Source organism: Pristiophorus japonicus, chromosome 12, assembly GCF_044704955.1.
Source record: "Pristiophorus japonicus isolate sPriJap1 chromosome 12, sPriJap1.hap1, whole genome shotgun sequence".
NCBI classification, from domain to species: domain Eukaryota; kingdom Metazoa; phylum Chordata; class Chondrichthyes; family Pristiophoridae; genus Pristiophorus; species Pristiophorus japonicus.
Window position 1 is genome coordinate 105,641,135 of NC_091988.1, and position 25,960 is coordinate 105,667,094.

Here is a 25,960-nt window from a genome sequence, read left to right on the forward strand (position 1 = left end):
CCCCCAAATCCATCTCAGCCCCTCCCCCGAACCCCCTTCATCCCACCCCCGAACCCCCCCTCGCAGCCCCACCCCCGAACCCCCATCGCATCCCCACCCCCGAACCCCCCCTCGCAGCCCCACCCCCGAACCCCCCCCTCGCAGCCCCACCCCCGAACCCCCCCCTCGCAGCACTGAATAACTCCAGCAGCAGCCGGGAGTGTATCGTATGGACAATCGCGCACTGCAGGTGTACAGTCCACGTGTATACACACACACACACAAAACCACGAAACACAGACTATCCAACTGCCCCAATGGAAGTGCTGATCATCATCTTAATGATAGGTTTATGGCCATTGAAAGCTGCAAACCAGAGGGGAGAGTGAAAAGCTGTTAAATAATACTTACTGTTCTGAGACTGTGTAACTCTCCTGCACCGGAATGCAGGACACCTCACCAATGTGAACACTCTTCACGATGTCACTGAACCTGCGGCCCAGGTTCCTGCCATGTATTGTGAGGAGTGTCCCTCCGTCCACAGGCCCCATCAGGGGCTCTATCTGAAAGACACGCATCCTCCAGTCAGCTGTCACTTCACTAACACCGTCCCTTTAAACCACACACAGCATAAAGCCTCTGTTACACGAGGAAACCCATTTAGCATTCTGGGCACGCGCGCACTTGTGCTCACGCACACGCTCGCGCTCACACACACACTTGCGCACCCTTGTGCTCTCACACACACACACTCGCGCACCCTTGTGCTCTCACACACACACTTGCGCACCCTTGTGCTCTCACACACACAGAGTCGCTCAATCGGACACACTGACACACTATTACACCGGATGATGTCACGAATCAGTCAGTAGACCGAGTGAGTACACACTGCTTTTACCCTGAAGTTTCCAGACATTTAATAAGCTCGTTCAGTTGCTCGGTAATTGAATTCACAGCCCCGGGAAACACGGAGCCAGACAGAACCGGGAGATCCTTGGCTCCGCCCAGTCTGGGCAGTGGTAACAGTTCTCAGGGAGATGGTGATGTTGCTGGAAAGAATCTGAATATGTCTGGACTAGGGAATCAGTCAAAATCATGTCCTGAGAATATTACCTGGCTCTGCTGTGACACAAAGGAATAGCTTAGCCTCTTTGGCATAACAGTGAAGGTCTGGGATCTGTGGGACTGTACCCCGGGAACAGGTCGCTCCATCAGAAAGGAGGAGGGGTCTGGGTCTGTACCCCGGGAACAGGTAGCGCCACATGGGTGGGGGGGGGTGGGGGGGTGGAGACACGATGGAACAGCTCGGGCTCTGTGATGGGTGTGAAGCGTTACCAATAACTCACCCGTTGGATCTCGGGGGCAGAGCAGGTCTCCTCGATCTCTCGACACTCACTCCGCAGTTTACAGCTCTGGGTGGTCCGACACCAGACGCATTGATGCCCCCGATCCTCTCGGCCCCAGCACTCCGAGCAGTCGGAGCTCCCACTCGCACAGTTATACACTTCCACTGCAGAGACACATGGCGAGGTATGGTTAGGAGGGGCACCTGCAGTCCAATTCCATCCAGACATCTTGGTGTTTAATGAGCATTGCTAACAGCTTCACACCGATGGGAAATATTCAGCGAGTTACACCCAGAGGTGGATTAACAATCCAGTCTCTCCACAACACTGATCCCATGTCCAGCACGCACTGCCTAATGTCACCTCCAGCAAAATCAAACTGCTATTCCCAAGTCATCCGATTCATTGTCCCACATTACTCTACATTGTCCCATCAAACACTCCCAGGGCAGGTACAGCACAGGGTTAGATACAGAGTAAAGCTCCCTCTACACTGTCCCATCAAACACTCCCAGGGCAGGTACAGGAGGTTAGCTAGAGTAAAGCTCCTTCTACACTGTCCCATCAAACACTCCCAGGGCAGGTACAGCACGGGGTTAGATACAAATACACCACATCCACTGGTTTCCCCTTATCCACCCTGCTCGTTACATCCTCAAAGAACTCCAGCAAATTTGTCAAACATGATTTCACTTTCATAAAACCATGCTGACTCTGCTTAATTAAATCATGCTTTTCCAAATGTCCCACTACTGCTTCCTTAATAATGGACTCCAGCATTTTCCCAATGACAGATGTTAGGCTAACTGGTCTATAGTTTCCTGCTTTCTGTCTGCCTCCTTTTTTAAATAGGGGCGTTACATTTACGGTTTTCCAATCCACTGGGACCTCTCCAGAATCCAGGGAATTTTGGATTAACAACCAGTGCATCCACTATCTCTGCAGCCACTTCTTTAAGGACCCAAGGATGCAAGCCATCAGGTCCAGGGGACTTGTCCACCTTTAGTCCCATTATTTTACTTCTTTAGTGATGACGATTATATTAAGTTCCTCCCTCTCTACAGCCCCTTGATTATCCACTATTGGGATGTTTTTACCGTGAAGACCGATACAAAATATTTGTTCAAAGTCTCTGCCATTTTCCTGTTCCACATTATTAATTCCCCAGTCTCATCCTCCAGGGGACCAACATTTATTTTAGGCACACTTTTCCTATTTATGTACCTGTAAAACTCTTACTATCTGTTTTTATATTCCGTGCTAGTTTACTTTCATAATCTATCTTCGCTCTCTATTATTTTTTAGTCGTTCGTTGCTGGCTTTTAAAAGTTTCCCAATCCTCTGGCCTCCCACTAGTCTTGGCCACATTGTATGCCCTTGTTTTCAATTTGATACCCTCCCTTATTTCCTTAGTTAGCCACGGATGGTTATCCCTTCTCTTACAGTCTTTCCTTCTCATTGGAATTTATTTTTGTTGCGAGTTATGAAATATCTCCTTAAATGTCTGACACTGCTCATCAACCGTCCCACACTTTAATCTATTTTCCCAGTCCACTTTAGCCAACTCTGCCCTCATACCTTTGTAGTCTCCTTTATTTAAGTTTAGGACCCTGGTTTGAAAACCAACTTTCTCACCCTCCAACTGAATTTGAAATTCAACCATATTATGGTCACTCATTCCTAGAGGATCTTTTACCACAAGATCGTTTATTAATCCTGCCTCCTTACACAGTACCAGATCTAAGATAGCCTGCTCCCTGGTTGGTTCGTGCTGTCCAAGGAAACTATCCCGGATACACTCTATGAACTCCTCTTCAAGGCTACCCTGGCCAATTTGCTTTGTCCAATCAATATGAAGGTACCACCCAGCCTACACCCGCTAGTGCTCACCACCTCTCCCTAACGTCAAATAAGAAGTTAACTGAACCTGAGGTGGTGCTCGGATTGTCCACAAACTTCTCCAGGTTCTCCTTCAGCTTCAGGTTGACGGGAAACTTCTGGCTCATGTTGCTCGTGGACAGCTGAAAAAATAAATGAGCGATGGTGTTTGTGGGGGTCACATGGGGGGGGGGGGGGGGGCGGTCGGGGCGGGGTTACACAAAACACCAGCATTATTCCAGTCACTGTTGGGTGTCCTCGGGCTGCTAATGTGGCTACTCTGGTGATTAAAGTGGGGTCGGTGTTAGTTAGTGTTAGAGGGCTGGTCAGAATTAGTCAGAGGACTGCTGAGGTTAGTGAGTGGGATTAGAGATGGTTGGTAAGGTTAGGGCGGGCTGGTAAGGATAGTTGGTGGAGTTTTAGATAGCAAGAGAGAAGCAGGCTGAAATAATGAACAGGATGGTTTGGTTTGCCTATTTTTACACATTGAATCGCGTGGTTGGATTTTAACAGCCGGGTACATGGGAGACCGCCCTGGCCCGAGTGACTATCCATGCCAGCTGTGTGTGTGCCAGCCCTTCAGAGAGGTTAGCTGAGGTTCCTGATGCCGTACTCACCCTGACACCCTCACACAGCACCTGGGAACTGTTCAGCCATCGCACCTTGTACATCTGGTGCCCGAAGTCACATCGCAGGCTGGTGTCCTAGTGCGGAGAGAAAAGAGTGAGAACTCCCAACTATACTCAGCCAAATTAATAGTATTAGCCAATCGGAATAGTCCTGAGCGGCTCCTCTGGCATGCAGGATCTCCAGTCACTGTGTAAAGTGAGCAAGTAATGTGGCCCTGGGCTGGACCATTAGCTCCACTCCCCCCCGGGCTGGACCATCAGCTCCACTCCCCCTCGGGCTGGACCATCAGCTCCACTCCTTCCGGGCTGGACCATCAGCTCCACTCCCCCCCCGGCTGGACCATCAGCTCCACTCCCACCCCGGGCTGGACCATCAGCTCCACTCCCCCCCCGGGCTGGACCATCAGCTCCACTCCCCCCCCCGGGCTGGACCATCAGCTCCACGCCCCCCCCCGGGCTGGACCATCAGGCTCTCCCCCACTCCCCCCACCATGGACCATCAGCTCTCCCCCCATCGACCATCAGCTCTCCGCACCCCCACCCCCCCTCCCCACACCCTGAACCATCAGCTCCACTCACCCCCCAGGCTGCAAAGGGGGAAATCAGCCAGTGCTCCCTGTCCTGATCACTACCCGCTGACTGTTGGGTATGACATTAGCACCAGGCAAAGACAGGATCGAACGACATCACCATCAGCTCCACTCCCCCCCTTGCTTCACCAACACTCCCCTAGGTCGAGGTATTGAACCCAATCACTGGCACCAGCCTGTGTGGAAGGCTTATAATCGGAGAGGGAAGAAAAGAAACAAAAGACCCTGGAAGTCAGCCTCCCCTGTCCATCTGCCCCAACCCCACGGGTGCCTCACCCATGTCAGTTTTTGATCGAACTGCATCTGACTGACATTGAATTCTACCTCCCATGTTTTAGCTCATCCTTCCATCTAATCCACATCCTTCTGCCGTGTCCTTTGGTCTTTGGAGCCTGCTCCTGCTCCACTCAGCATGGAATAGCGGAGAGGGGCCTAAGCCAAGCCTCATGGACACATGGAAGGGGCCTAATGACTGAAAAATTGCCCAATATAGGGTTGAACATTTTTCAGGCGTCCTTCAGGATGTTGGGCCCTGAAATTTCCTTCATTGTGTCCATTCCTTGCCCCTTGTAGGTTGCTGTGTTTCTCCAATACTTGTTGCATGCTATGGGAAGGATGTCAGGAGTTTACCTGGAGCAACATGCTGTTGACTAAGGAGACGGGGATGTCTCGGACCCTCCCTGTGGGGATTGGCATGAGGTGTACTGGTACTACCTGTGGACATTGTGTGAAATTCTGCAACAAGAAAAACAGGATTAAACCAAGCACACACCATAACTAATCCAGACAGTGCAGCTCCCAGCTCTAAGCCACAGGCTGTGCTGCTAATTCATCTGAGCCAGGTAATATCACTCCTAATCCTTAGTCGCTGGGTTAGGGAAGAGGGGAAATCAGCCAGGGTTCCTGCTCCTGATCACTGTCCAGTGACTCCGGGTTAGGGAGAGAGGGGAAATCAGCCAGGGTTCCTTCTCCCCACTGGTCAGTCACCCCCCTCCCACACCCCCATTAAAGAGAATGGCTGTACCGAGTGTGAGGGATGTCAGTGGCTGGTTTATTGGCCACCCCCATTAACCCGGGGGTACTGAGGCCTGCTGCAATCCGTAGAATCAGGAGCCGAGATCAGCTGACTCAGGGCAGCTTGGGAATCGAGCCTGGATCAGGGGACAGTGTTGGAGTTTAACCTCTTGCACACTGGGTTACTTGGTTTCACGCAGCAGCGAGCCGGCAGCCACTGAGGGGAAGGCTCTGTGCAAGTGGTGAGCAGCCTGCTAACCCGGGACACACCATGACATGTCAAAGTCCTGCACCTAACAAAGAGGAGACAGTCGCCCATCAGTCTGAGGCTACAGGGCACAGATCCCAGCCGCTGGCTCCCTGCTTTCCCAGTTATGCCCTCGCTGGTCTCAGAAGGAAGCAGCAGGTGCCCCTGGGATAGGGAGGGGAATACCAGCCAGCGTTCCCACTTGCACGAAAGACCATGTGTGAGGATGTTGGTGGACAAGATTGGGCTTGGCTGTGAAGCCTCTCGCAGTAGAACAGTCGGAAGACACTCGGGGGTGAAACTCAACATCGGTAGTGGCTCAATACGGGTTGGGCCTGGAGTAACACAGCCTGCAGCCTGAGATAGAACAAAGTCAGTGTTACGGAGAGGATTAACCATTTACATCATCAGGAGGGAGATTGTACTGAGGAATGGCCCCATCACAGACCGAGCTAGGTTAACACAGGGAGGACCTTACCTCAGGTATACCGCTCGCTAATTCGCTCTTGCAGTCCGCTCTGTCTGATACACACCGGTGTTCACCGACACACCAGGAGCAGGTCCACTTGGTCTGTAGGCAACTTCTGCACCTGAAAAACCGAGGCACAGCCACCAGTCACACTCACTGGGTATATGTGTAAATACTCAGTCACCAGTCACACTCACTGGGTATATGTGTAAATACTCACAGCCACCAGTCACACTCACTGTGGGTAAAATAGATGCAGTGATTACTGTTGTGCGCGAAAATGCAACAGTCATTTTTGCACACAGCAAGATCCCACAAGCATCAATGAGATGACCAGTTAATCTGTTTTTGGTTATGTTGGTTGAGGTTGGATTGTTAGCCACAGGACAACCCTGCTAGTGAATTCCGCAGCCCCACAACCTCTGTGGAAAACAACATTTCCCCAGCTCTGTCCTAAATTTCTTCCATTTAATCTTGTATATACTTTCCCTCATTCTTGACCCCTTAATCACTATAAAAGCATGCTTCTATCTACTCTGTCCCATCGCTTCATAATCTTCATATCTATCAAACCACCCTGTAATCTCCTCTGTTCTGAGAGCAGCCCCAATTCTCAAGTCTTTGTTTGTTTGTATTTTCTCATGTCAGGCAGTGTCCTGATGTTCCCCAATGAAGTGCTTGTAAATGATGGGCTGTCTGTAATGATGCCAGTATTATTGTAACTATAGACAGCTGCTGGGTTACTCCAGGTTACGTGTAACGCAGGCCACTGAACGTACGGTGATGCAGCCTCTACAATAAATAGATTTATCTGTGCTCGCAGGCTCATCTTACAATGGTAATTCAAAGAGTCCTGGCTCAACACAGTCTCCATTCACAATCCCCAATCAATCCTGATTTTCCCTGAATCTCTCCTCCCCGGGGTCAGTGATTGGAGGGATCTCCCCTTCCCCAGAGTCAGTGATTGGAGGACTAAGAACATAATAGGAGCAGGAATAGGCCACCTGACCCCTCGAGCCTGCTCTGCCATTCAATAAGATCATGGCTGATCTGATCATGGACTCAGCTCCACTTCCCTGCCCGCTCCCCATAACCCTTTACTCCCTCATCGCTCAAAAATCTGTATCTCCGCCTTAAATATATTCAATGATCCAGCCTCCACAGCTCTCTGGGACAGAGAATTCCATAGATTTACAACCCTGAGAGAAGAAATTCCTCCTCATCTCAGTTTTAAATGGGCAGCTCCTTATTCTGAGACTATGTCCCCTAGTTTAAGTTTCCCCTATGAGTGGAAATATCCTCTCTGCATCCATCTTGTCGAGCCCCCTCATTAACTTATAAGTTTCAATAAGATCACCTCTCATTCTTCTGAACTCTAATGTGTATAGGCCCAACCTACCTTCATAAGTTAACCCCCTCATCTCCGGAATCAACCGAGTGAACCTTCTCTGAACAGCCTCCAATGCAAGTATATCCTTCCTTAAATAAGGAGACCAAAACTGTACACAGTTGGAGCAGGACTTCTCTGCTTTTATACTCTATCCCCCTTGCAATAAAGACCAACATTCCATTTGCCTTCCTGATTACTTGCTGTACCTGCATACTAACTTTTTGTGTTTCATGCACAAGGTCCCCCAGGTCCCTCTGTACTGCAGCACTGTGCAATTTTTCTCCATTTAAATTATAATTTGCTTTTTATTATTTCTGCCAAAGTGGATAACCTCATATTTTCCCACATTATACTCCCATCTGCTAAATTTTTGCCCACTCACTTAGCCCATCTATATCCCTTTGTAGATTTTGTGTGTCCTCCTCACAATTTGCTCTCCCTCCCATCTTTGTATCATCAGCAAACTTGGCTACATTACACTCGGTCCCTTCATCCAAGTCATTAATATAAATTGTAAATAGTTGAGGCCCCAGCACCGATCCCTGTGGCACCCCATTAGTTACCGTTTGCCAAACGGAAAATGACCCATTTATCCCGACTCTGTTTTCTGTTAGTTAGCCAATCCTCTATCCATGCTAATATATTACCCCCAACCCCGTGAGCTTTTATCTTGTGCAGTAACCTTTTATGTGGCACCATATCGAATGCCTTCTGGAAATCCAAATACATCACATCCACTGCTTCCTCTCCCTGGGGTCAGTGATTGGAGGAATCGCTCCTCTCCCCAGGGTCAGTGATTGGAGGAATTTCTCCTGCCTGGGGTCTACGGGGATATCAATGTGTGTTTAGGGTCAGTGAAGGGTACTTACGCTGTCTTTGCGTGAACCTGTCCAGTTCTCTCACAGTCGTAGATGGTTAAACTCCCCCACACAATCAATCGATTCCCCACCTCAATCTCAACAGTCACAACAGCGTGATCTAAATATTAAATAACCAGTGTTAACCAGAACTGTGTGTGGTAAAAAAAAGTTTTAATCAGGTCTGTGTGGTCTAAATGTCAATAACCAGTGTAACCAGGATTCCAGGTCAGTCAATAGTCGCTGGGTGGCACAGGCCTCACTGACAGTGGCATTAGGTCGCCCATCCAAATGCCAAGTTGTAGAAAGGCTGTCGAGAGCACGCCTGGTGGCTCAGTTGTGGAAAGTCTGTTGAGAACCACCAGTGGCTCAGTGATGCACTGCCCGGTAGGTCAGGCCTAGAGACCGGGAAGTGTCAGTCTCGAAACCTGGTCTACACTAGAGTTCGGAGACTAAGGGGGTTATATCTGCTCTCTGATCTGTGGCCTAGGGAGGGGAAACTCAAAAACATCCCCCAGGATTCCTGCTCCTCATCACCAACCAATCAAATAGTGTGAGCCTGCTCATTGGGGACAGAATCAAGTTGAACTGTGATGCTTCTGCAGCCAAATAGTCAGCCAAGACTCACTGTTTAGGTTCACACATGAAGGAAGGACACTCGAGCAAAACACCACAAGTTACCAGTGCCCATGGGACCGTACCCCCAGAATTAGCCAGTGCCCATGGGACCGTACCCCCAGAATTAGCCAGTGCCCATGGGACCGTACCCCCAGAATTAGCCAGTACCCATGGGACCGTACCCTCAGAATTAGCCAGTGCCCATGGGACCGTACCCCTGGAATAGGTGCTGAGTGCTGGGAGCTTTATGCGGGGTGGGGGAGACAAATAATGAGCAAGAGCCAGTCACTAACCAGGATTGAGAGGGGGGGAAGCGGAGGAACAGTGATCTCGGGATGTGCCAACACAGCTGCTGACTGAGACTCAAAACGGGAGACTCGGTGTGGGAGGAATTAACGTAAAAATTACACCCCAGCTTCAAACAGGGAACTCTTATCAAACAATATGTTAGAAACAATGTTCAGCACATCTTTCCGTGACTCCTTTGTACATTAACTGCCGCTGGTCCTCACCAGCCGCGTGACCCCCATTAATCAGCAAAATGAGTTAACCCCGCACACTCAGATGGCTGGCCTCCATACCTTTATCCGGCAAGAACGTTGGGTACTTGTCCTTCTGCAGGAAAGGGCAGTGCACCAACTGTGATGGGCTCGACTTATTTTCATACACAGTGGCTGGGGTCTTCTCCCCATTCCCAAAAACACAGAAAACGTGTCTCCCCATCAGCTGTGGGACGTTGCCATTGATGGTGATTCCAATGTTCTGTGGCAATATGAAGAGCACGATCAACAACAGTGGGACACAATACAACCACTTGGATTGAGAGCCTTTAACATAGCACACCGTGCCAAGGTGCTTCACTGGAGCTTTATCAAACTAAATGTCACACCAAACAACACAAGATATTAGGGCAGGTGACTAAAAGCTTGGTCAAAGAGGTAGGTTTTCAGTAGCATCTTAAAGGAGGAAAGAGAGGTAGAGAGCGGAGAGGTTTAGGGAGGGAATTCGAGAGCTTAGAGCCTTGATATCTGAAGGCACGGCCACCAGTGGCAATTAAATCTGGGGTGCACAAGAGGCCAGAATTGGAGGAGCGCACATATCGCAGAGCGTTGTAGGGCATGGGAAGATTACAGAAATAGGGAGGGGCGAGGCCTTGGAAGGATTTGAAAACAAGGATGAGCCTTTTAAAATTGAGACATTGTTGGACTGGGAGTCAGTGTAGATCAGCGAGCACAGTGAGGTGCTGGGTGTATGGAGCTTAGTGCGAATTAGGATACCACTGCAGCATCCGATCAGAGGGCACAGCTTCTGATTGGCATAGGCTGACCAATCGAGTGATGGGGAGGGAGCCTTCCCCCAGTGAGAGGGCGCAGATACAAATGGCACACACCAGGTGTCTATAGAAGGAGAACACTTGCCTCCAGCCTTTCTACTATTCCAGAGGATTTGGTTTCAGAATGTGTTCTGGGGATGTGGGTGATGCTGGTACGGCCACGATTATTGGTCTAGAAATCCCGGTCCTCTGCTTCCCGCGGGCGATCGACAGAAAAAGGTATAAAAGATGCACACTTACCTTATCCTGCTGCGCCCACAAGAGATCTCTCCTTGTGGGCACAGCAGGACTCCTGAGGCCTCCACTCCCTGCGCATCGCAGCACGTGCACATCAGGACGGACATAAGCTGGAGTCACATGGCACTGGGCAGCCAATCCAGGTACAGTATTTTCTCATTCCTAATAATGGGAACTCGAAGTTGGAGTTCCCACTATAATTGAGAACCCCCTCCCCACCAACACAAATTAAAAATAGAAAAAATACACCACATATTTAAGAGTAATTTAAATTAAAGTTAATAAATGTCTTATTTTTAAAAAAGATATATTTCCCCAATTTTTTTTAATTATAGTTTAAAATAAACTTAGCTTAATGGGCAGGGTTTTTAATATTAAAATGTTTTAAATTTTATTTTACTATGTTTTTGTATGTTTTAAAACTCTTACGCCTGTAAAAGTAGGCTATGCGGCTGCTTTTACCAGACGCAAGTGTTTTCAGGACATCCGCTGGGCAAGATATGGGTAAATACCGTAATCTTGACCATGCGAGTGTCCTGGCTGTGGGGATACAGAGGATCTGTCAAGCCAGAGCTTGACAGATCGGAAAAGCCAGTTTTCAACACATGCACACTGTGCGCTGAAAATCGGCTTTTGCGATGCCTTCCTGGGTCCGTACACACACCGTACGGACTCGGAGAGGCCGGGATTTTGAGGCCATTATTCCCGCATTCAATATTGTCTGCAATTATTATGGACCTTATTCATGATTGGTCACATTTACTAAGGACCATGTTCACTACTGGCCACATCTGCATTGATCAGGTTCTGTATTGGCCAAGGTTATTATTGAAATATTCACTATTGGCCAAGTTCATTAGTGAATGGTGCCACCCAGGTCTGCTGTCAATATGGCCCGTAAATTTACTCAGTAATTTAAAAACACTGAAATTCAGATCCTGCCATCGGGAGAGCTAATCCCGTCGAGAACATGCCTGGGAAGAAGCAGCGACTGCAGATATACAGTACCGGTTGGGCCGCACTGGCGATGTCGATTTCCGACGGTGCGATGTTCATGCTTGGACACTGTTGTATTCCGGAGCAGAGACTGGTCCAGAACAGAGGCTCAGTGAAATTGGCACAGTCCTGATGTAGAGAACACCTGAGACACAAACAGTCACACTGTGAGCGACACACAGCATTCACACACTATACACAGTGAGTGACACACACAGCATTCACACACTATACACAGTGAGAGGGACACACACAGCATTCACACACTATACACAGTGAGAGCAGTGTCTTCTCATGTGCCAGAATAACAGTTTGTGCTGTGTATAGTGTGGCAATGACCCAGTTCAGATTTTGATGCCATGTACTGTGAAGCCAGCTGGATGTGGCAGTGCCCGTTCTATCCCCACTGACCTGGGCACTCTCGGAGGTTCTATGGTGAGGCTTTCAGTTTGTGGGTTTAGCTGAGGGATGATGTCCCTTTAATGAGAACCAGTACTAATCCCTGGGGGGGGAGCGGTGGTGAAGTGGGACATTTGGTGATGATGGAATGGGGAAGTGAAACCACACTGTACTCGCGTGACCTGTGTGTGTCATTACCCAGAGTCACACATCCACGTAACTTGGAGCAAGTTTGTATAGCGTTTTTGGAAAGACGCACAGCAATAGTTCTTTGCTCATTCTTCCTCCGTCAGACTCTGAGTCCATTGCCTGAGAAAACAGGATACAGAAGGACTGAAGAGTTCTGCTAATGCTACTCTATAGCTGTCATTCGGGACAGGGCGGGGAAGGGGTTGAAGTGGTCCATGGATGACTGGGTCCCTGATCCCCCTCACTTGATGAGTCAAAGTCCCCACGCAGTGACATAATGAGACTGGGGACTGAGCACTTATTGGGGCACGAGCCCCCAGTTTCCACTCCATGCCATTCCTTATTGGCACTAATAATCCACCAAGCTCATTGTCCCACCAGTCACCAGCCCAAATGATACTCGGGCTAAAAGGGTTAAATTAAAGAGAACATGTTGCATAGACTGTACTTGTATCCCCTTCAGTACAGAAGAGTATGGGTTGATCTAATTGAGGTGTTTAAGATGATCGAAGGAGTTGATGGCGTAGAGAGAGAAAAACTATTTCCTCTGGTGGGATAGCCCAGAACAAGGAGGCAGAACCGTACAATTAGAGCTGGGCCGTTCAGGGGTGAAGTCAGGAAGCGCTTCACACAAAGGGTGGTGCAAATCTGGAACTCTCTCTTTCAGAAACTGAATACTGGGGGTCAACGCAAAATTTCAAAACTGAGGTTGTTCTATTTTTGTTGGGCAAGAATATTAATTGATATGGAGCAAAGGCAGGTAAATGGAGCCGAGCTACAGGTCAGCCAGAATCTAACTGAATGATGGAACAGGCTCGAGGGGCAGAATGGCCTGCTCCTGCTCCTTGGTTCCATACCTGCTCTCCAAGGTGCACCATCCACAATGGGCATCATCTGCTCCAAGACACTCCCGACAGGACTGGTACTGGTTACACGTGGCAACCTTCACCCTGCTGACCTGTGAAAAGCAAGAGAAGGAAACTGAGGGCTTGGCTGGTAAGAGGATCACCCCATCACTCAATGGACAGGAGTGATGGCCAAACAGATCCCCCCAGGGAACAAGATCATTCAATGAACAGGAGAGATGGCTGATCAGAGACCTCCAAGTGATAATAATCAGATAATCTGTTTTTTGTTATGTTGACTGAGGAATAAATATTGGCCAGGACACCGGGGAAAACGACCCTGCTCCACTTCGAAATAGATCTTTTACATCCACTTGAGTGTGCAGACGGGGCCTCGGTTTAACGTTTCATCCGAAAGACTCCCTCAGCACTGCCACATTTCCCACATTACAAGTGACTACACTTCAAAAAATACTTCATTAGCTGTAAAGCGTTTTGAGATATCCGGTGATCGTGAAAGGCGCTACATAAATGGGGGTTGACTGTGGATGGGCAATGGCAGACATTTAGAGACCGCATGGATGAAGTACAACAATTGTACATTCCTGTCTGGCGTAAAAATAAAAAGGGGAAGGTGGCTCAACCGTGGCTATCTAGGGAAATCAGGGATAGTATTAAAGCCAAGGAAGTGGCATACAAATTGGCCAGAAATAGCAGCGAACCTGGGGACTGGGAGAAATTTAGAACTCAGCAGAGGAGGACAAAGGGTTTGATTAGGACAGGGAAAATGGAGTACGAGAAGAAGCTTGCAGGGAACATTAAGGCGGATTGCAAAAGTTTCTATAGGTATGTAAAGAGAAAAAGGTTGGTGAAGACAAACGTAGGTCCACTGCAGTCAGAATCAGGGGAAGTCATAACGGGGAACAAAGAAATGGCGGACCAATTGAACAAGTACTTTGGTTCGGTATTCACTAAGGAGGATACAAACAACCTTCCGGATATAAAAGGGGTCAGAGGGTCTAGTAAGGAGGGGGAACTGAGGGAAATCTTTATTAGTCGGGAAATTGTTTTGGGGAAATTGATGGGATTGAAGGCCGATAAATCCCCAGGGCCTGATGGATTGCATCCTAGAGTACTTAAGGAGGTGGCCTTGGAAATAGCGGATGCATTGACAGTCATTTTCCAACATTCCATTGACTCTGGATCAGTTCCTATGGAGTGGAGGGTAGCCAATGTAACCCCACTTTTTAAAAAAGGAGGGAGAGAGAAAACAGGGAATTATAGACCGGTCAGCCTGACCTCAGTAGTGGGTAAAATGATGGAATCAATTATTAAGGATGTCATAGCAGTGCATCTGGAAAATGGTGACATGATAGGTCCAAGTCAGCATGGATTTGTGAAAGGGAAATCATGCTTGACAAATCTTCTGGAATTTTTTGAGGATGTTTCCAGTAAAGTGGACAAAGGAGAACCAGTTGATGTGGTATATTTGGACTTTCAGAAGGCTTTCGACAAGGTCCCACACAAGAGATTAATGTGCAAAGTTAAAGCACATGGGATTGGGGGTAGTGTGCTGATGTGGATTGAGAACTGGTTGTCAGACAGGAAGCAAAGAGTAGGAGTAAACGGGTACTTTTCAGAATGGCAGGCAGTGACTAGTGGAGTGCCGCAAGGTTCTGTGCTGAGGCCCCAGCTGTTTACATTGTACATTAATGATTTAGACGAAGGGATTAAATGCAGTATCTCCAAATTTGCAGATGATACTAAGTTGGGTGGCAGTGTGAGCTGCGAGGAGGATGCTATTAGGCTGCAGAGTGACTTGGATAGGTTAGGTGAGTGGGCAAATGCATGGCAGATGAAGTATAATGTGGATAAATGTGAGGTTATCCACTTTGGTGGTAAAAACAGAGAGACAGACTATTATCTGAATGGTGACAGATTAGGAAAAGGGAAGGTGCAACGAGACCTGGGTGTCATGGTACATCAGTCATTGAAGGTTGGCATGCAGGTACAGCAGGCGGTTAAGAAAGCAAATGGCATGTTGGCCTTCATAGCGAGGGGATTTGAATACAGGGGCAGGGAGGTGTTGCTACAGTTGTACAGGGCCTTGGTGAGGCCACACCTGGAGTATTGTGTACAGTTTTGGTCTCCTAACTTGAGGAAGGACATTCTTGCTATTGAGGGAGTGCAGCGAAGGTTCACCAGACTGATTCCCGGGATGGCGGGACTGACCTATCAAGAAAGATTGGATCAACTGGGCTTGTATTCACTGGAGTTCAGAAGAATGAGAGGGGATCTCATAGAAACGTTTAAAATTCTGACGGGTTTAGACAGGTTAGATGCAGAAAGAATGTTCCCAATGTTGGGGAAGTCCAGAACCAGGGGTCACAGTCTGAGGATAAGGGGTAAGCCATTTAGGACCGAGATGAGGAGAAACTTCTTCACCCAGAGAGTGGTGAACCTGTGGAATTCTCTACCACAGAAAGTAGTTGAGGCCAATTCACTAAATATATTCAAAAGGGAGTTAGATGAAGTCCTTACTACTCGGGGGATCAAGGGTTATGGCGAGAAAGCAGGAAGGGGGTACTGAAGTTTCATGTTCAGCCATGAACTCATTGAATGGCGGTGCAGGCTAGAAGGGCTGAATGGCCTACTCCTGCACCTATTTTCTATGTTTCTATGTTTCTAAGTATTTCTTTACTTTCTGAACGTCTCATCCAAAAGACGGCATCTCCGATAGTGCAGCACGCCCTCAGTACTGCACTGGAGTGTCAATCTGGATTTTGTGCTCAAGTCTCTGGTGTGGGACTTCAACCCACAACCTTATGACTCCGATGGTGCTCGCAGGCCGGGGGCCGCTCAGCCTGCTGGGCTAGGCCGCCACGCTGCTCCTTCCACTCTCCGGGCTGCTCCGATGGTGCTCACAGGCCGGGGGCTGCACAGACTGCAACTACCAGTGGCAGGCTCACATACTTTACAGTTCCGCGGCCTGCGAGCACCATCAGAGCAGGCCGGGGAGCGGAACGAGCAGAATGAAGGCATCCCACTCTATGGAGCAGCACCTGCTGGAGCAGGAGAGCAGCGGCAGTGAAGAGGGGCATCACCAGGATCCAGGTCGGTGATTGGAGCGTGGGCAGGTACAGCAGGAGCGGCGAGAGATTGTAGAGGGACGTGATCGGGACCCGGGAGAGGCGTGAGTTCTGGGCCCATAAGAGGTGAGGGTCCAGAGGCAGCACGGACCAGCCCACACTGCGATATGTGTCCGCACTAGGTCTGTGCAGCAGAGCAGGTCTCCAGTCGTCCTGGTTAATCCTTGCCACTGGACCAAGACCTAGCTCTGTCAAGCCCGTGTGGTGGCTGGTGTACAACGGTCACCACACGTTAAAAAAATCCACGCACAGGCATCTTCCACCCTTCAGGATGTAGATCGGGATCCGGAATTTTAGGTCCTTCATTGAAACACCTGTGAACTTTTTGACATGGAAGCAAGTCATCCTCGATTCAAGGGACTGCCTATGATGATGACTCAGAGGTGAGGGTGTTGCCCACTGAGGCACTGGGGGGCTTTATATATAGCTGACACTGGGGGGATTTATATATAGAACAACAGATACCCAGGAGTGAGTTATAGACTGTAATCTAATTGAGGAGTTCAGGTGGTTTATATACAGAATAACAGATAACGGGGACAGAATTACATGCTGGAATCTGATCGAAGTTCAGATAAACCTGTTGCTGTAGTGTACACTGGTATCGTTTTGTGATTGTTCAGTCTGTGTTTTATTTGGCCAACACTCAACACTGATGCTAACCAGCTGTGTACTCCAAGTCACTGACGTATCTGGACGTCACATAAGTGGATTAGGTGGTATGCAATGATTACTGCCAGTCCCCTGGGGCCATGAGCTGGGGAAGTCCCACGTCCCATTGCTAATGATCACCGAGGTGGAAGCAGAGCAAGCTCACAATTTCACAACACATGCTCAATTTGCTGAGAGCATCCATTCACTGACACGTGACACTGTATTGGTTGCGATCTGTCTGTACCTGTGAACACGGGCAGGGTGCGTCCGCGAACACGGGTCGGTGTGACATAGGGAGCAATATCTGAGGGCACAGACCATAGATTAATTCGTCCACAGCACATCTTCCCCCAACACACATACTGCCAAATAAAAATGGGGCAATGCTGTAGTTGGGGCTTAAAAGTTGCACACACCTGGTAAGTGGTCATCACATAGAGATAGGTCTCATCCGCAGGGTCGAAATGCATGATGTGATGGACGGGTTCTCTTGGTGCCAGCGAAAGCTGTTCTCTCTTCCCAATTGACATGTCGCTCCGCAAGTTTAGCTGGAAGGACAGATTCAGATGGTCAGAGCAGTGCTACCTCCTTCCCTCATTCCAGTTAATTATGACACATTCCTGTCCCATTATTGAGATTAAATCAGGCAATCAATAATGTCCCTCCAACACACAGGGGCTGCGAGAATGGTGCGAGGCTCCCGATAGGTGGGGAACGCCAGGCTCCCGAGCCGGGGTCACCGTACGCGGGGAGCGCCAGGCTCCCGAGCCGGGGTCACGAGGAGAGCGAGCGAGGCTCCCGAGCCGGGGTCACGAGGAGAGCGAGCGAGGCTCCCGAGCCGGGGTCACGAGGAGAGCGAGCGAGGCTCCCGAGCCGGGGTCACGAGGAGAGCGAGCGAGGCTCCCGAGCCGGGGTCACGAGGAGAGCGAGCGAGGCTCCCGAGCCGGGGTCACGAGGAGAGCGAGCGAGGCTCCCGAGCCGGGGTCACGAGGAGAGCGAGCGAGGCTCCCGAGCCGGGGTCACGAGGAGAGCGAGCGAGGCTCCCGAGCCGGGGTCACGAGGAGAGCGAGCGAGGCTCCCGAGCCGGGGTCACGAGGAGAGCGAGCGAGGCTCCCGAGCCGGGGTCACGAGGAGAGCGAGCGAGGCTCCCGAGCCGGGGTCACGAGGAGAGCGAGCGAGGCTCCCGAGCCGGGGTCACGAGGAGAGCGAGCGAGGCTCCCGAGCCGGGGTCACGAGGAGAGCGAGCGAGGCTCCCGAGCCGGGGTCACGAGGAGAGCGAGCGAGGCTCCCGAGCCGGGGTCACGAGGAGAGCGAGCGAGGCTCCCGAGCCGGGGTCACGAGGAGAGCGAGCGAGGCTCCCGAGCCGGGGTCACGAGGAGAGAGAGCGAGGCTCCCGAGCCGGGGTCACGAGGAGAGAGCGCGAGGCTCCCGAGCCTGTCGGATATGAATGTGTCAAATGTTCTTCGAAATGGAAAAAGCATGATGCAGTCAGCGTGGCTTTATGAAAGGGAAATCACGTTTGACAAATTTGCTGGAGTTCTTTAAGGATGTAATGAGCAGGGTGGGAACCAGTGGATGCGGTGTATTTGGATTTCCAGAAGGCATTCGATAAGGTGCCATATAAAAGGTTACTGCACAAGATAAAAGCTCACGGGGTTGGGGGTAATATATTAACATGGATAGAGGATTGGCTAACTAACAGAAAACAAAGTCGGGGATAAATGGGTCATTTTCCAGTTGGCAAACAGTAACTAGTGAGGTTCCGCAGGGATCGGTGCTGGGGCCTCAATTATTTACAGTCTATATTAATGACTTGGATGAAGGGACCGAGTGTAATGTAGCCAAGTTTGCTGATGATACAAAGATAGGTGAGAAAGCAAGTTGTGAGGAGGACACAAAAAATCTACAAAGGGATATAGATAGGCTCAGTAATGGGGAAAAATTTAGCAGATGAAGTATAATGTGGGAAAATGTGAGGTTATCCATGTTGGTAGGAAAAATAAAAAAACAAAACAAATTACTTAAATGGGGAGAGATTACAAAATGCTACTTTACAGAGGGATCTGGGTGTCCATGTACATGAAACGCAAAAAGCTAGTATGCAGGTACAGGAAGTTTCCATTGGCCTTTATTGCAAGGAGGATGGAGTATAAAATAGGGAAGTCCTGCTACAACTGTACAGGGCGTTGGTAAGACCACAACTGGAGTGCTGTGTACAGTTTTGGTCTCCTCAGTTCCAAGGAAAGATATACTGCATTGGAGGCAGTTCAGAGAAGGTTCACGAAGTTAATTCCAGAGATGAAAAGGTGGTCATATGAAGAAAGGTTGAGCCTATACTCCTTGGAGTTAAGAAGAATGAGAGGTGATCTTACTGAAACACAAGAGATTCTGAAGGGGCTCAATAGGGTAGATGCAGAGAGGATGTTTCCCCTCATGGGGGAATCAAGAACTAGGGGCATAGTTTCAGAATAAGGGGAATTTCTTCTCGGAGGTTTGTAAATCTGTGGAATTCTCTGCCCCAGAGAGCTGTGGAGGCTGGGTCATTGAATATATACAAGGTGGAGACACAGATTTTTGAATGATAAGGGAGTCAAGGGTTATGGGGAGCGGGCGGGGAAGTGGAGCCAATCCCATGATCAGATAAGCCATGATCTGACTGAATGGTGAAGCAGGCTCGAGGGGCCCTTCTGCTCCACGGGAGGTTTCTGTCCTCCCTGAGCTCGCCTTAGGATTCCTGCTCCTGCTCCTATTTCTTATATTCTTATGTGCACTTTAAGCTACTGCTAGCCTACGTCCTGCTGCATCTTCAGTGTATCCGCATTTCTCTGGCCTACATTCAGCTTTTGCTGGGTTTTTTTCAGTAGTGGACTGACCCATGCAGGCAAGCAGCCAAGGATTCTGTAGCTCCTCAATCCCCAACCCCAAAGTCACCCTGTACAACACAGGATGAGTGAGTGTACAGGGTGACTTTGAGCTGCTCAACTGGTGACATGGCATATCAAACAAACAGCATCAATCAGATGCCCAGGGTCACAGGACAGGGGAAGTGGGAACTGCAAAGAGTCAGAGAGAACAGAAGGTGAACGAAACAAATTGCAGGCTCTGGGGAAAGGGTGGGGGGAACTAGCTGAGGTGTTCTTGCAGAGAGCTGGCACGGACTCCACACATTGAACGGCCTCCTTCTGTGCTGTAACCATTCTATGATTCAAGATTCTAAGCAGGAAACAGTGACTCGCTGACGCATAGCTTGGATTTTAATAGATTGCAGGCGGAAGGGAGCATTGAGGGAAGGAAGCTTCCAGAACCTGGGAGAGAATGATTTAGTCGAGCAAACAATGCACTGAGTCGTGGTCCCAATGCTGGGAGGATGTAGGGGGAGGAAGTGTGTTCAGATGGGGGATTTGGAGATTAGAAAAGGAGCACTGACTGGTGTGATATTGATAAAAGAGGGACACAGGAAGACTGTGCCTGGGGGGGGGGGGGGGGGGGAAAACAGAGCCTGGTGTGGAAGTGAAGCTGTGAGCAGAGTCACTTACAGTATAATCCAATCACACACAAACCTGCCCCGTGCTGATCAGATAGCAGATTCCAGCTGCTCCTGACAGATAACAGCCTGGGAGAGATACCCAGCTACAGTGAGCCCAGGTGGCTCAGAGAGAGAGAGAGGGAGAGAAAGTCCATTCCAGAATTCAATCAGCACCACCTAACCAGCCTCAGAACCAAACCCGGGGGTAAATTCACCTGGAGCCGCCACTCTGTCAGGGGCTTGGTTCCGTCAGTCTGTGCCCTTCCAACACAGCGCCAAGATTGCTGTCTTCCTGGGCTGCACAATGTATAATACCATAGGGCCGGGGGAGGGGAGAGCAGCGAGCATAGACATTCTAATGCCTGTTCCCATCAATTCACTGTTCTCCATGTTCTGATAGAAAATTTAAGGAACTGCCGTTGATCTAGCACCTCCCACAACCTTACGACGTCCCAAAGCGCTTCACAGCCAATGAGGTACTTTTTGGAGTGTGGTCACTGTTGCAACGTGGGACACCCAGCAGCCAAATTGTGCACAGCCAGCTCCCGCAAACAGCAATGTGAGAATGACAAGAAAAACTGCTTCAGTGATGCTGATTGAGGGTTAAATATTGGCCAGGACACGGGGGATAATGCCCCTGCTGTTTCTCGAACTAGTGGCTCAGTGGGCAGCACTCTCGCCTCGGAGTCAGAAGGATGTGGGTTCAAGTTCCAATCCAGGGACTTGAGCACAAAAAATCTAAGTTGACACTCCAGTGCACTGCTGAGGGAGCGCTACATTGTCGGAGTTGCCGTCTTTCGGATGAGAGGTTAAACCGAGGCCCTGTCTGCCCTCTCAGGTGGGCATAAAAGATCCCATGGCACTATTTTGAAGAAGAGCAGGGGAGTTATCCCCGGTGTCCTGGCCAATATTTAACCCTCAATCAACATCACTAAAACAGATTATCTGATCATTATCAAATTGCTGTTTGTGGGAGCTTGCTGTGCACAAACTGGCTGCTGCATTTACCACATTACAACAGTGACTACACTTCAAAAAGTACTTCATTGGCTGTAAAGCGCTTTGAGACGTCCGGTGGTCCTGAAAGATGCAAGTCTTTCTTTTCTTTATGTCTCATCCGAAAGACGGCACCTCCGACAGTGCAGCACTCCCTCAGTATTGCACTAGAGTTTGGATTTTGTGCTCAAGTCCCTGGAATGGGACTTCCCCTGAAACCACACACTGGCCACAGGAGGTTGTGAAGTGAAGCAGAGGACAGGCTGACCCCCACCACAGATTGACAGGCGAGTCACTCCAGGGAGCTCCGACTACGGCCTCAGGAGAGATAGGTGCCAGGTGCTGTCAGGGAGGTCTTGAGCTCACACACGCGAGGAAGGCCACCATACCTGTACAGTGACCGTACCTTCAGCAGCTGCCCGTTGGCCGTGCCCAGAAACACCACAGTGTGGTTATTTACACTCGACACCGCCACTGAGGTCAGGCCTCTCTCGACAAAGATTGGACTCGCTTTCAGCGGGCTCTTAATGGCCAGAGGATGCTGCAGGTGGGCAGCTCCGCAATCCAGTTGTTCATTTTGCAGCTGGAAATGGAAATGAAGACAGTTAGTTCACACTCTACATCCCTCCCTCCCTGGAGGCCCGCCCACACTGCCGCCGCCCCCCCCCCCCCTTGGCCGGGGAGAGGTCGGTCTCACTCCCAGGGGCCCGCCCACACACTCTGCGGCCTGCTCTCCCTCCCCGGGGGTCGCGCGCTCTCTCTCTCTCTCTCTCTTTCTCTCTCCACCCCCTATCCGGGGACCCACATTCTCCCTCCCCGGGGCCCATACCAGCTCACGCCCCACACCAGACCCCAGGGTCCCACATACCCTTCACATTTGAAACATGGCCACCAACCATGATCTCACACATTGAACAAAATTTCTGCTGTATGGTCCAAGGTGCTGATGTTTTATTACTCCACAGCCATCTCAAGAACACAATTCAATGAATATTCACCCTCTGAAGACCTCATCTCTTGATTTATTTCTGACTCTCTCTTTAATGTTCTCGACCACTCCCTGGGTCCCCACAATGACCGAGCTCCTGAGCTCAGCTCCAGTGGTTCCCCCTCCAATTTTCCTCACTTCTACTTTCCATTTATATCTAACACCCTTTCCCACTCATTTTCTTCTTTCTTGCACACCTGAAGGGACTCGCGGTGCCTCGGCCTTTCACCAGTGACCCTCCGCGGTGCCTGTATTCCCCTCCTCATTTTGACCAGGCTGGAACTCAGGGCCATTCCCCCTCCGATTGACAACGTGGCCCGTGAGGAGCAGAGAGACACTTCTACAACAACATCCATAATATATCACTCCAGTCCGTGGAAAGGGGCCTGGACGCATTATGGAACACACTGCCAGTTGTGTGGCTGTGTGGTTAGTTAATTTATATTGTCGTGAATCCTGGTTAACCACCATCTCCTGGAGCCTTGCTCAATCCCATTGGGAGTTGGAGAGCATTTCCCACATTTACAGTCCCACTGGAGGTTGGGGTTCCAAGTGTGAGGTATATCAACTAATGGATGGCCAAACTCACAGGCCTCATGGTCATTCCTGTCCCTTCATTTGGAGACTCTAGAACTTCCTGATTGATGGTATAAATTCACTCTTGCTGTTTCATTGTAATCCTAATGTACACACAACGGCACACACTCACACTCCCTGATCGGCCCAGCCCGGTCACACTCCCACCCGGCATTATAATACTGCAACCGGGCTGGAGTATCAGGTTGAATATTACAGGGAGCTGTTTATTAAACAGTGCGTTACACAGGGAGAGCTGGATGTAATTATCTCTGACAAAAGGGGAGGGGCTAAAGTTGAAGACTTTACTAAACTGTGAAACTAGAACATGTTAAATTAAGTGCAGAGTTTAGAAATGTAACAAAAAGCTGGAAGCAGAGAGTTTCATTCAGTGTTTCTGAACAATAGCGAAAGGAAGAAATTTAGTTTGATTGTGTGTGTGTGCTGGGACCTGTTGATCTACTAATCAGGATGTTTGGGGTTACAGGGAGTGAGCTGTGTGAGTGATGGCTCTATCACTGTGATATCCTGCACTTTCATCCCCACAACAACCTCAGACACAGGGAGACTAGGTCGGGAGGAAGTGTCCAGGAAACAGAGGAAAAGGAGGAGACAGCAAGGTCCGGCACAGTGAGCAAGAGCTACGACCTCATCATCCAGTCTTTAAATTGCTGGACTCCACAGAAAGCCAGACTGCATAACAGGACAAGAGAGACTCCCAGGGTGGGTACAGCACGGGGTTAGATACAGAGTAAAGCTCCCTCTACACTGCCCTATCAAACACTCCCAGGGCAGGTGCATCACAGGTTAGATACAGATTAAAGCTCCCTCTACATTGTCCCATCAAACACTCCCAGGGCAGATGTAGCACAGGTTAGATACAGAGTAAAGCTCCCTCTACACTGTCCCATCAAACACTCCCAGAGGAGGTACAGCATGGGTTAGATTGCAATGTTGGTTGAGGGATATTTATTAGCCATGACACCGGCTCTTTTACTGACTGTGCTCAAGTCTTTGGAGTGGGGCTTGAACCTATGGCCTTGTGACTCAGAAGCTAGGGTGCTACCACTGAGGCAAGACAGATACCTGTGGAGCCATCAATATCAGAAAATGTATTGCACGCTGTCCTCTGAACAAGGTGTGATCCAGATTCAGGGTCACGGTGAAGTATACACAATCACTCCCGTACACCGTGTTGCGATAACTCTGGGGTAGTGGAATCGGCTGTGATATGTTCCCAAAAGCTCAGATTCTGTCATGGCATTTGGGATTTTACAAATTCCATCCTATTGGTTTCCAAATATGGAAATATGTTCTCAGATTTTATTAGTCAGCTTCCAAAATGTTTTTTTTGAAACCTCCGATACAGTCTTATTCTTAAATGCCATTCCGTTAACCCTTTGTGAGGAGCTGGAAGCACTCAGCCCTGCTCCCTCCCCATAGCCCTGTATCAATCCAAAACTAATCTTACTGCCCCACTCTCTCCCCATAGCCTTGTATCAATCCCAAACTAATCCCCCTGCCCTGCTCTCCCCATCGTCCTGCAACAATCCCAATCTGCACTCCCAATCTCTCACCCTCGAGGGCTCCTGCTCTCCCTGCTCCATCTGGCCATCCTCCTCCTCTCTTCTGTCCCCCCCTCCTCCTCCTCCTCCCCTACCTCCCCCCTCTGTCCTCTGTCCTCCATCCTCTCTCCCTCTGTCCCCCTTCCTCATGAGAACAGAAGAAATAGGAACCTCGAGCCTGCTCCGCCATTCAATAAGATCATGGCTGATCCGATCATGGACTCAGCTCCACTTCCCCACCCACTCCACATAATCCTTATCGGTTAAGAAACTGTCTATTTCTGTGTTAAATGTATTCAGTGTCCCAGCTTCCACAGCTCTCTGAGGCAGTGAATTCCACAGATTTACAACCCTCAGAAGAAATTCCTCCTCATCTCTGTTTTAAATGGGCGGCCCCTTATTCGAAGATCATGCTCTCTAGTTCCAGTCTCCCCATCAGTGGAAACATCCTCTCTGCATCCACTGGTCAAGCCCCCTCATAATTTTATACGTTTCAATAAGATCACCTCTCATTCTTCTGAATTCCAATGAGTAGAGGCCTTTCCTCATAAGTCAACCCCCTCATCACCGGAATCAACCGAGTGAACCTTCTCTGAACTTCCTCTAAAGCAAGTATATCCTTTTGTAAATATGGAAACCAACACTGCATGCAGTAGTCCAGGTGTGGCCTCACCAATACCTTATATAGCTGTAGCAAGACTTCCCTGCTTTTATACTCCATCCCCTTTGCAATAAAGACCAAGATACCATTGGCCTTCCTGATCACTTGCTGTACCTGCATACTATCCTTTTGTGTTTCATGCACAAGTACCCCCAGGTCCCGCTGTACTGCAGCACTTTGCAATCTTTCTCCATTTAAATAATAACTTGCTCTTTAATTTTTTTCTGCCAAAGTGCATGACCTCACACTTTCTGACATTATACTCCATCTGCCAAATTTTTGCCCACTCACTTAGCCTGTCTATGTCCTTTTGCAGATTTTTTGTGTCCTCCTCACACATTGCTTTTTTTTCCCCATCTTTGTATCATCAGCAAACTTGGCTATGTTACACTCGGTCCCATCCTCCAAGTCGTTAATATAGAGTGTAAATAGTTGGGGTCCCAGCACTGATCCCTCGGCACCCCACTAATTACCGGTTGCCAACCAGAGAATGAACCATTTATCCCAACCCTCTATCCATACTAATATATTACCCCCAACCCTGTGAACATTTATCTTGTGCAGTAACCTTTTATGTGGCACCTTGTCAAATGCCTTCTGGAAGTCCAAATACACCACATCCACTGGTTTCCCTTTATCCACCCTGTTTGTTACATCCTCGAAGAACTCCAGCAAATTTGTCAAATATGACTTCCCCTTCATAAATCCATGCTGACTCTGCCTGACCGAATTATGCTTTTCCAAATGTCCTGCTACTGCTTCTTTAATGATGGACTCCAACATTTTCCCAACCACAGATATTAACTGGTCTATAGTTTCCTGCTTT

At 49.4% G+C, this 25,960-nt stretch overlaps 1 protein-coding gene across 1 annotated transcript in view; it reads right to left on the reverse strand.

The window, feature by feature from the left end:
* plxnd1 (plexin D1) overlaps window positions 1-25,960 on the reverse strand; it is a 94,412-nt gene that overhangs the window by 64,758 nt on the left and 3,694 nt on the right. Inside the window, 12 exon segments of the mRNA XM_070895833.1 lie at window positions 391-542; window positions 1,329-1,492; window positions 3,256-3,349; window positions 3,824-3,910; window positions 5,056-5,160; window positions 6,165-6,276; window positions 8,415-8,523; window positions 9,602-9,782; window positions 11,599-11,731; window positions 13,032-13,132; window positions 17,239-17,370; window positions 21,751-21,927. Of these exon segments, the coding sequence (XP_070751934.1) occupies window positions 391-542; window positions 1,329-1,492; window positions 3,256-3,349; window positions 3,824-3,910; window positions 5,056-5,160; window positions 6,165-6,276; window positions 8,415-8,523; window positions 9,602-9,782; window positions 11,599-11,731; window positions 13,032-13,132; window positions 17,239-17,370; window positions 21,751-21,927 (1,547 nt within the window).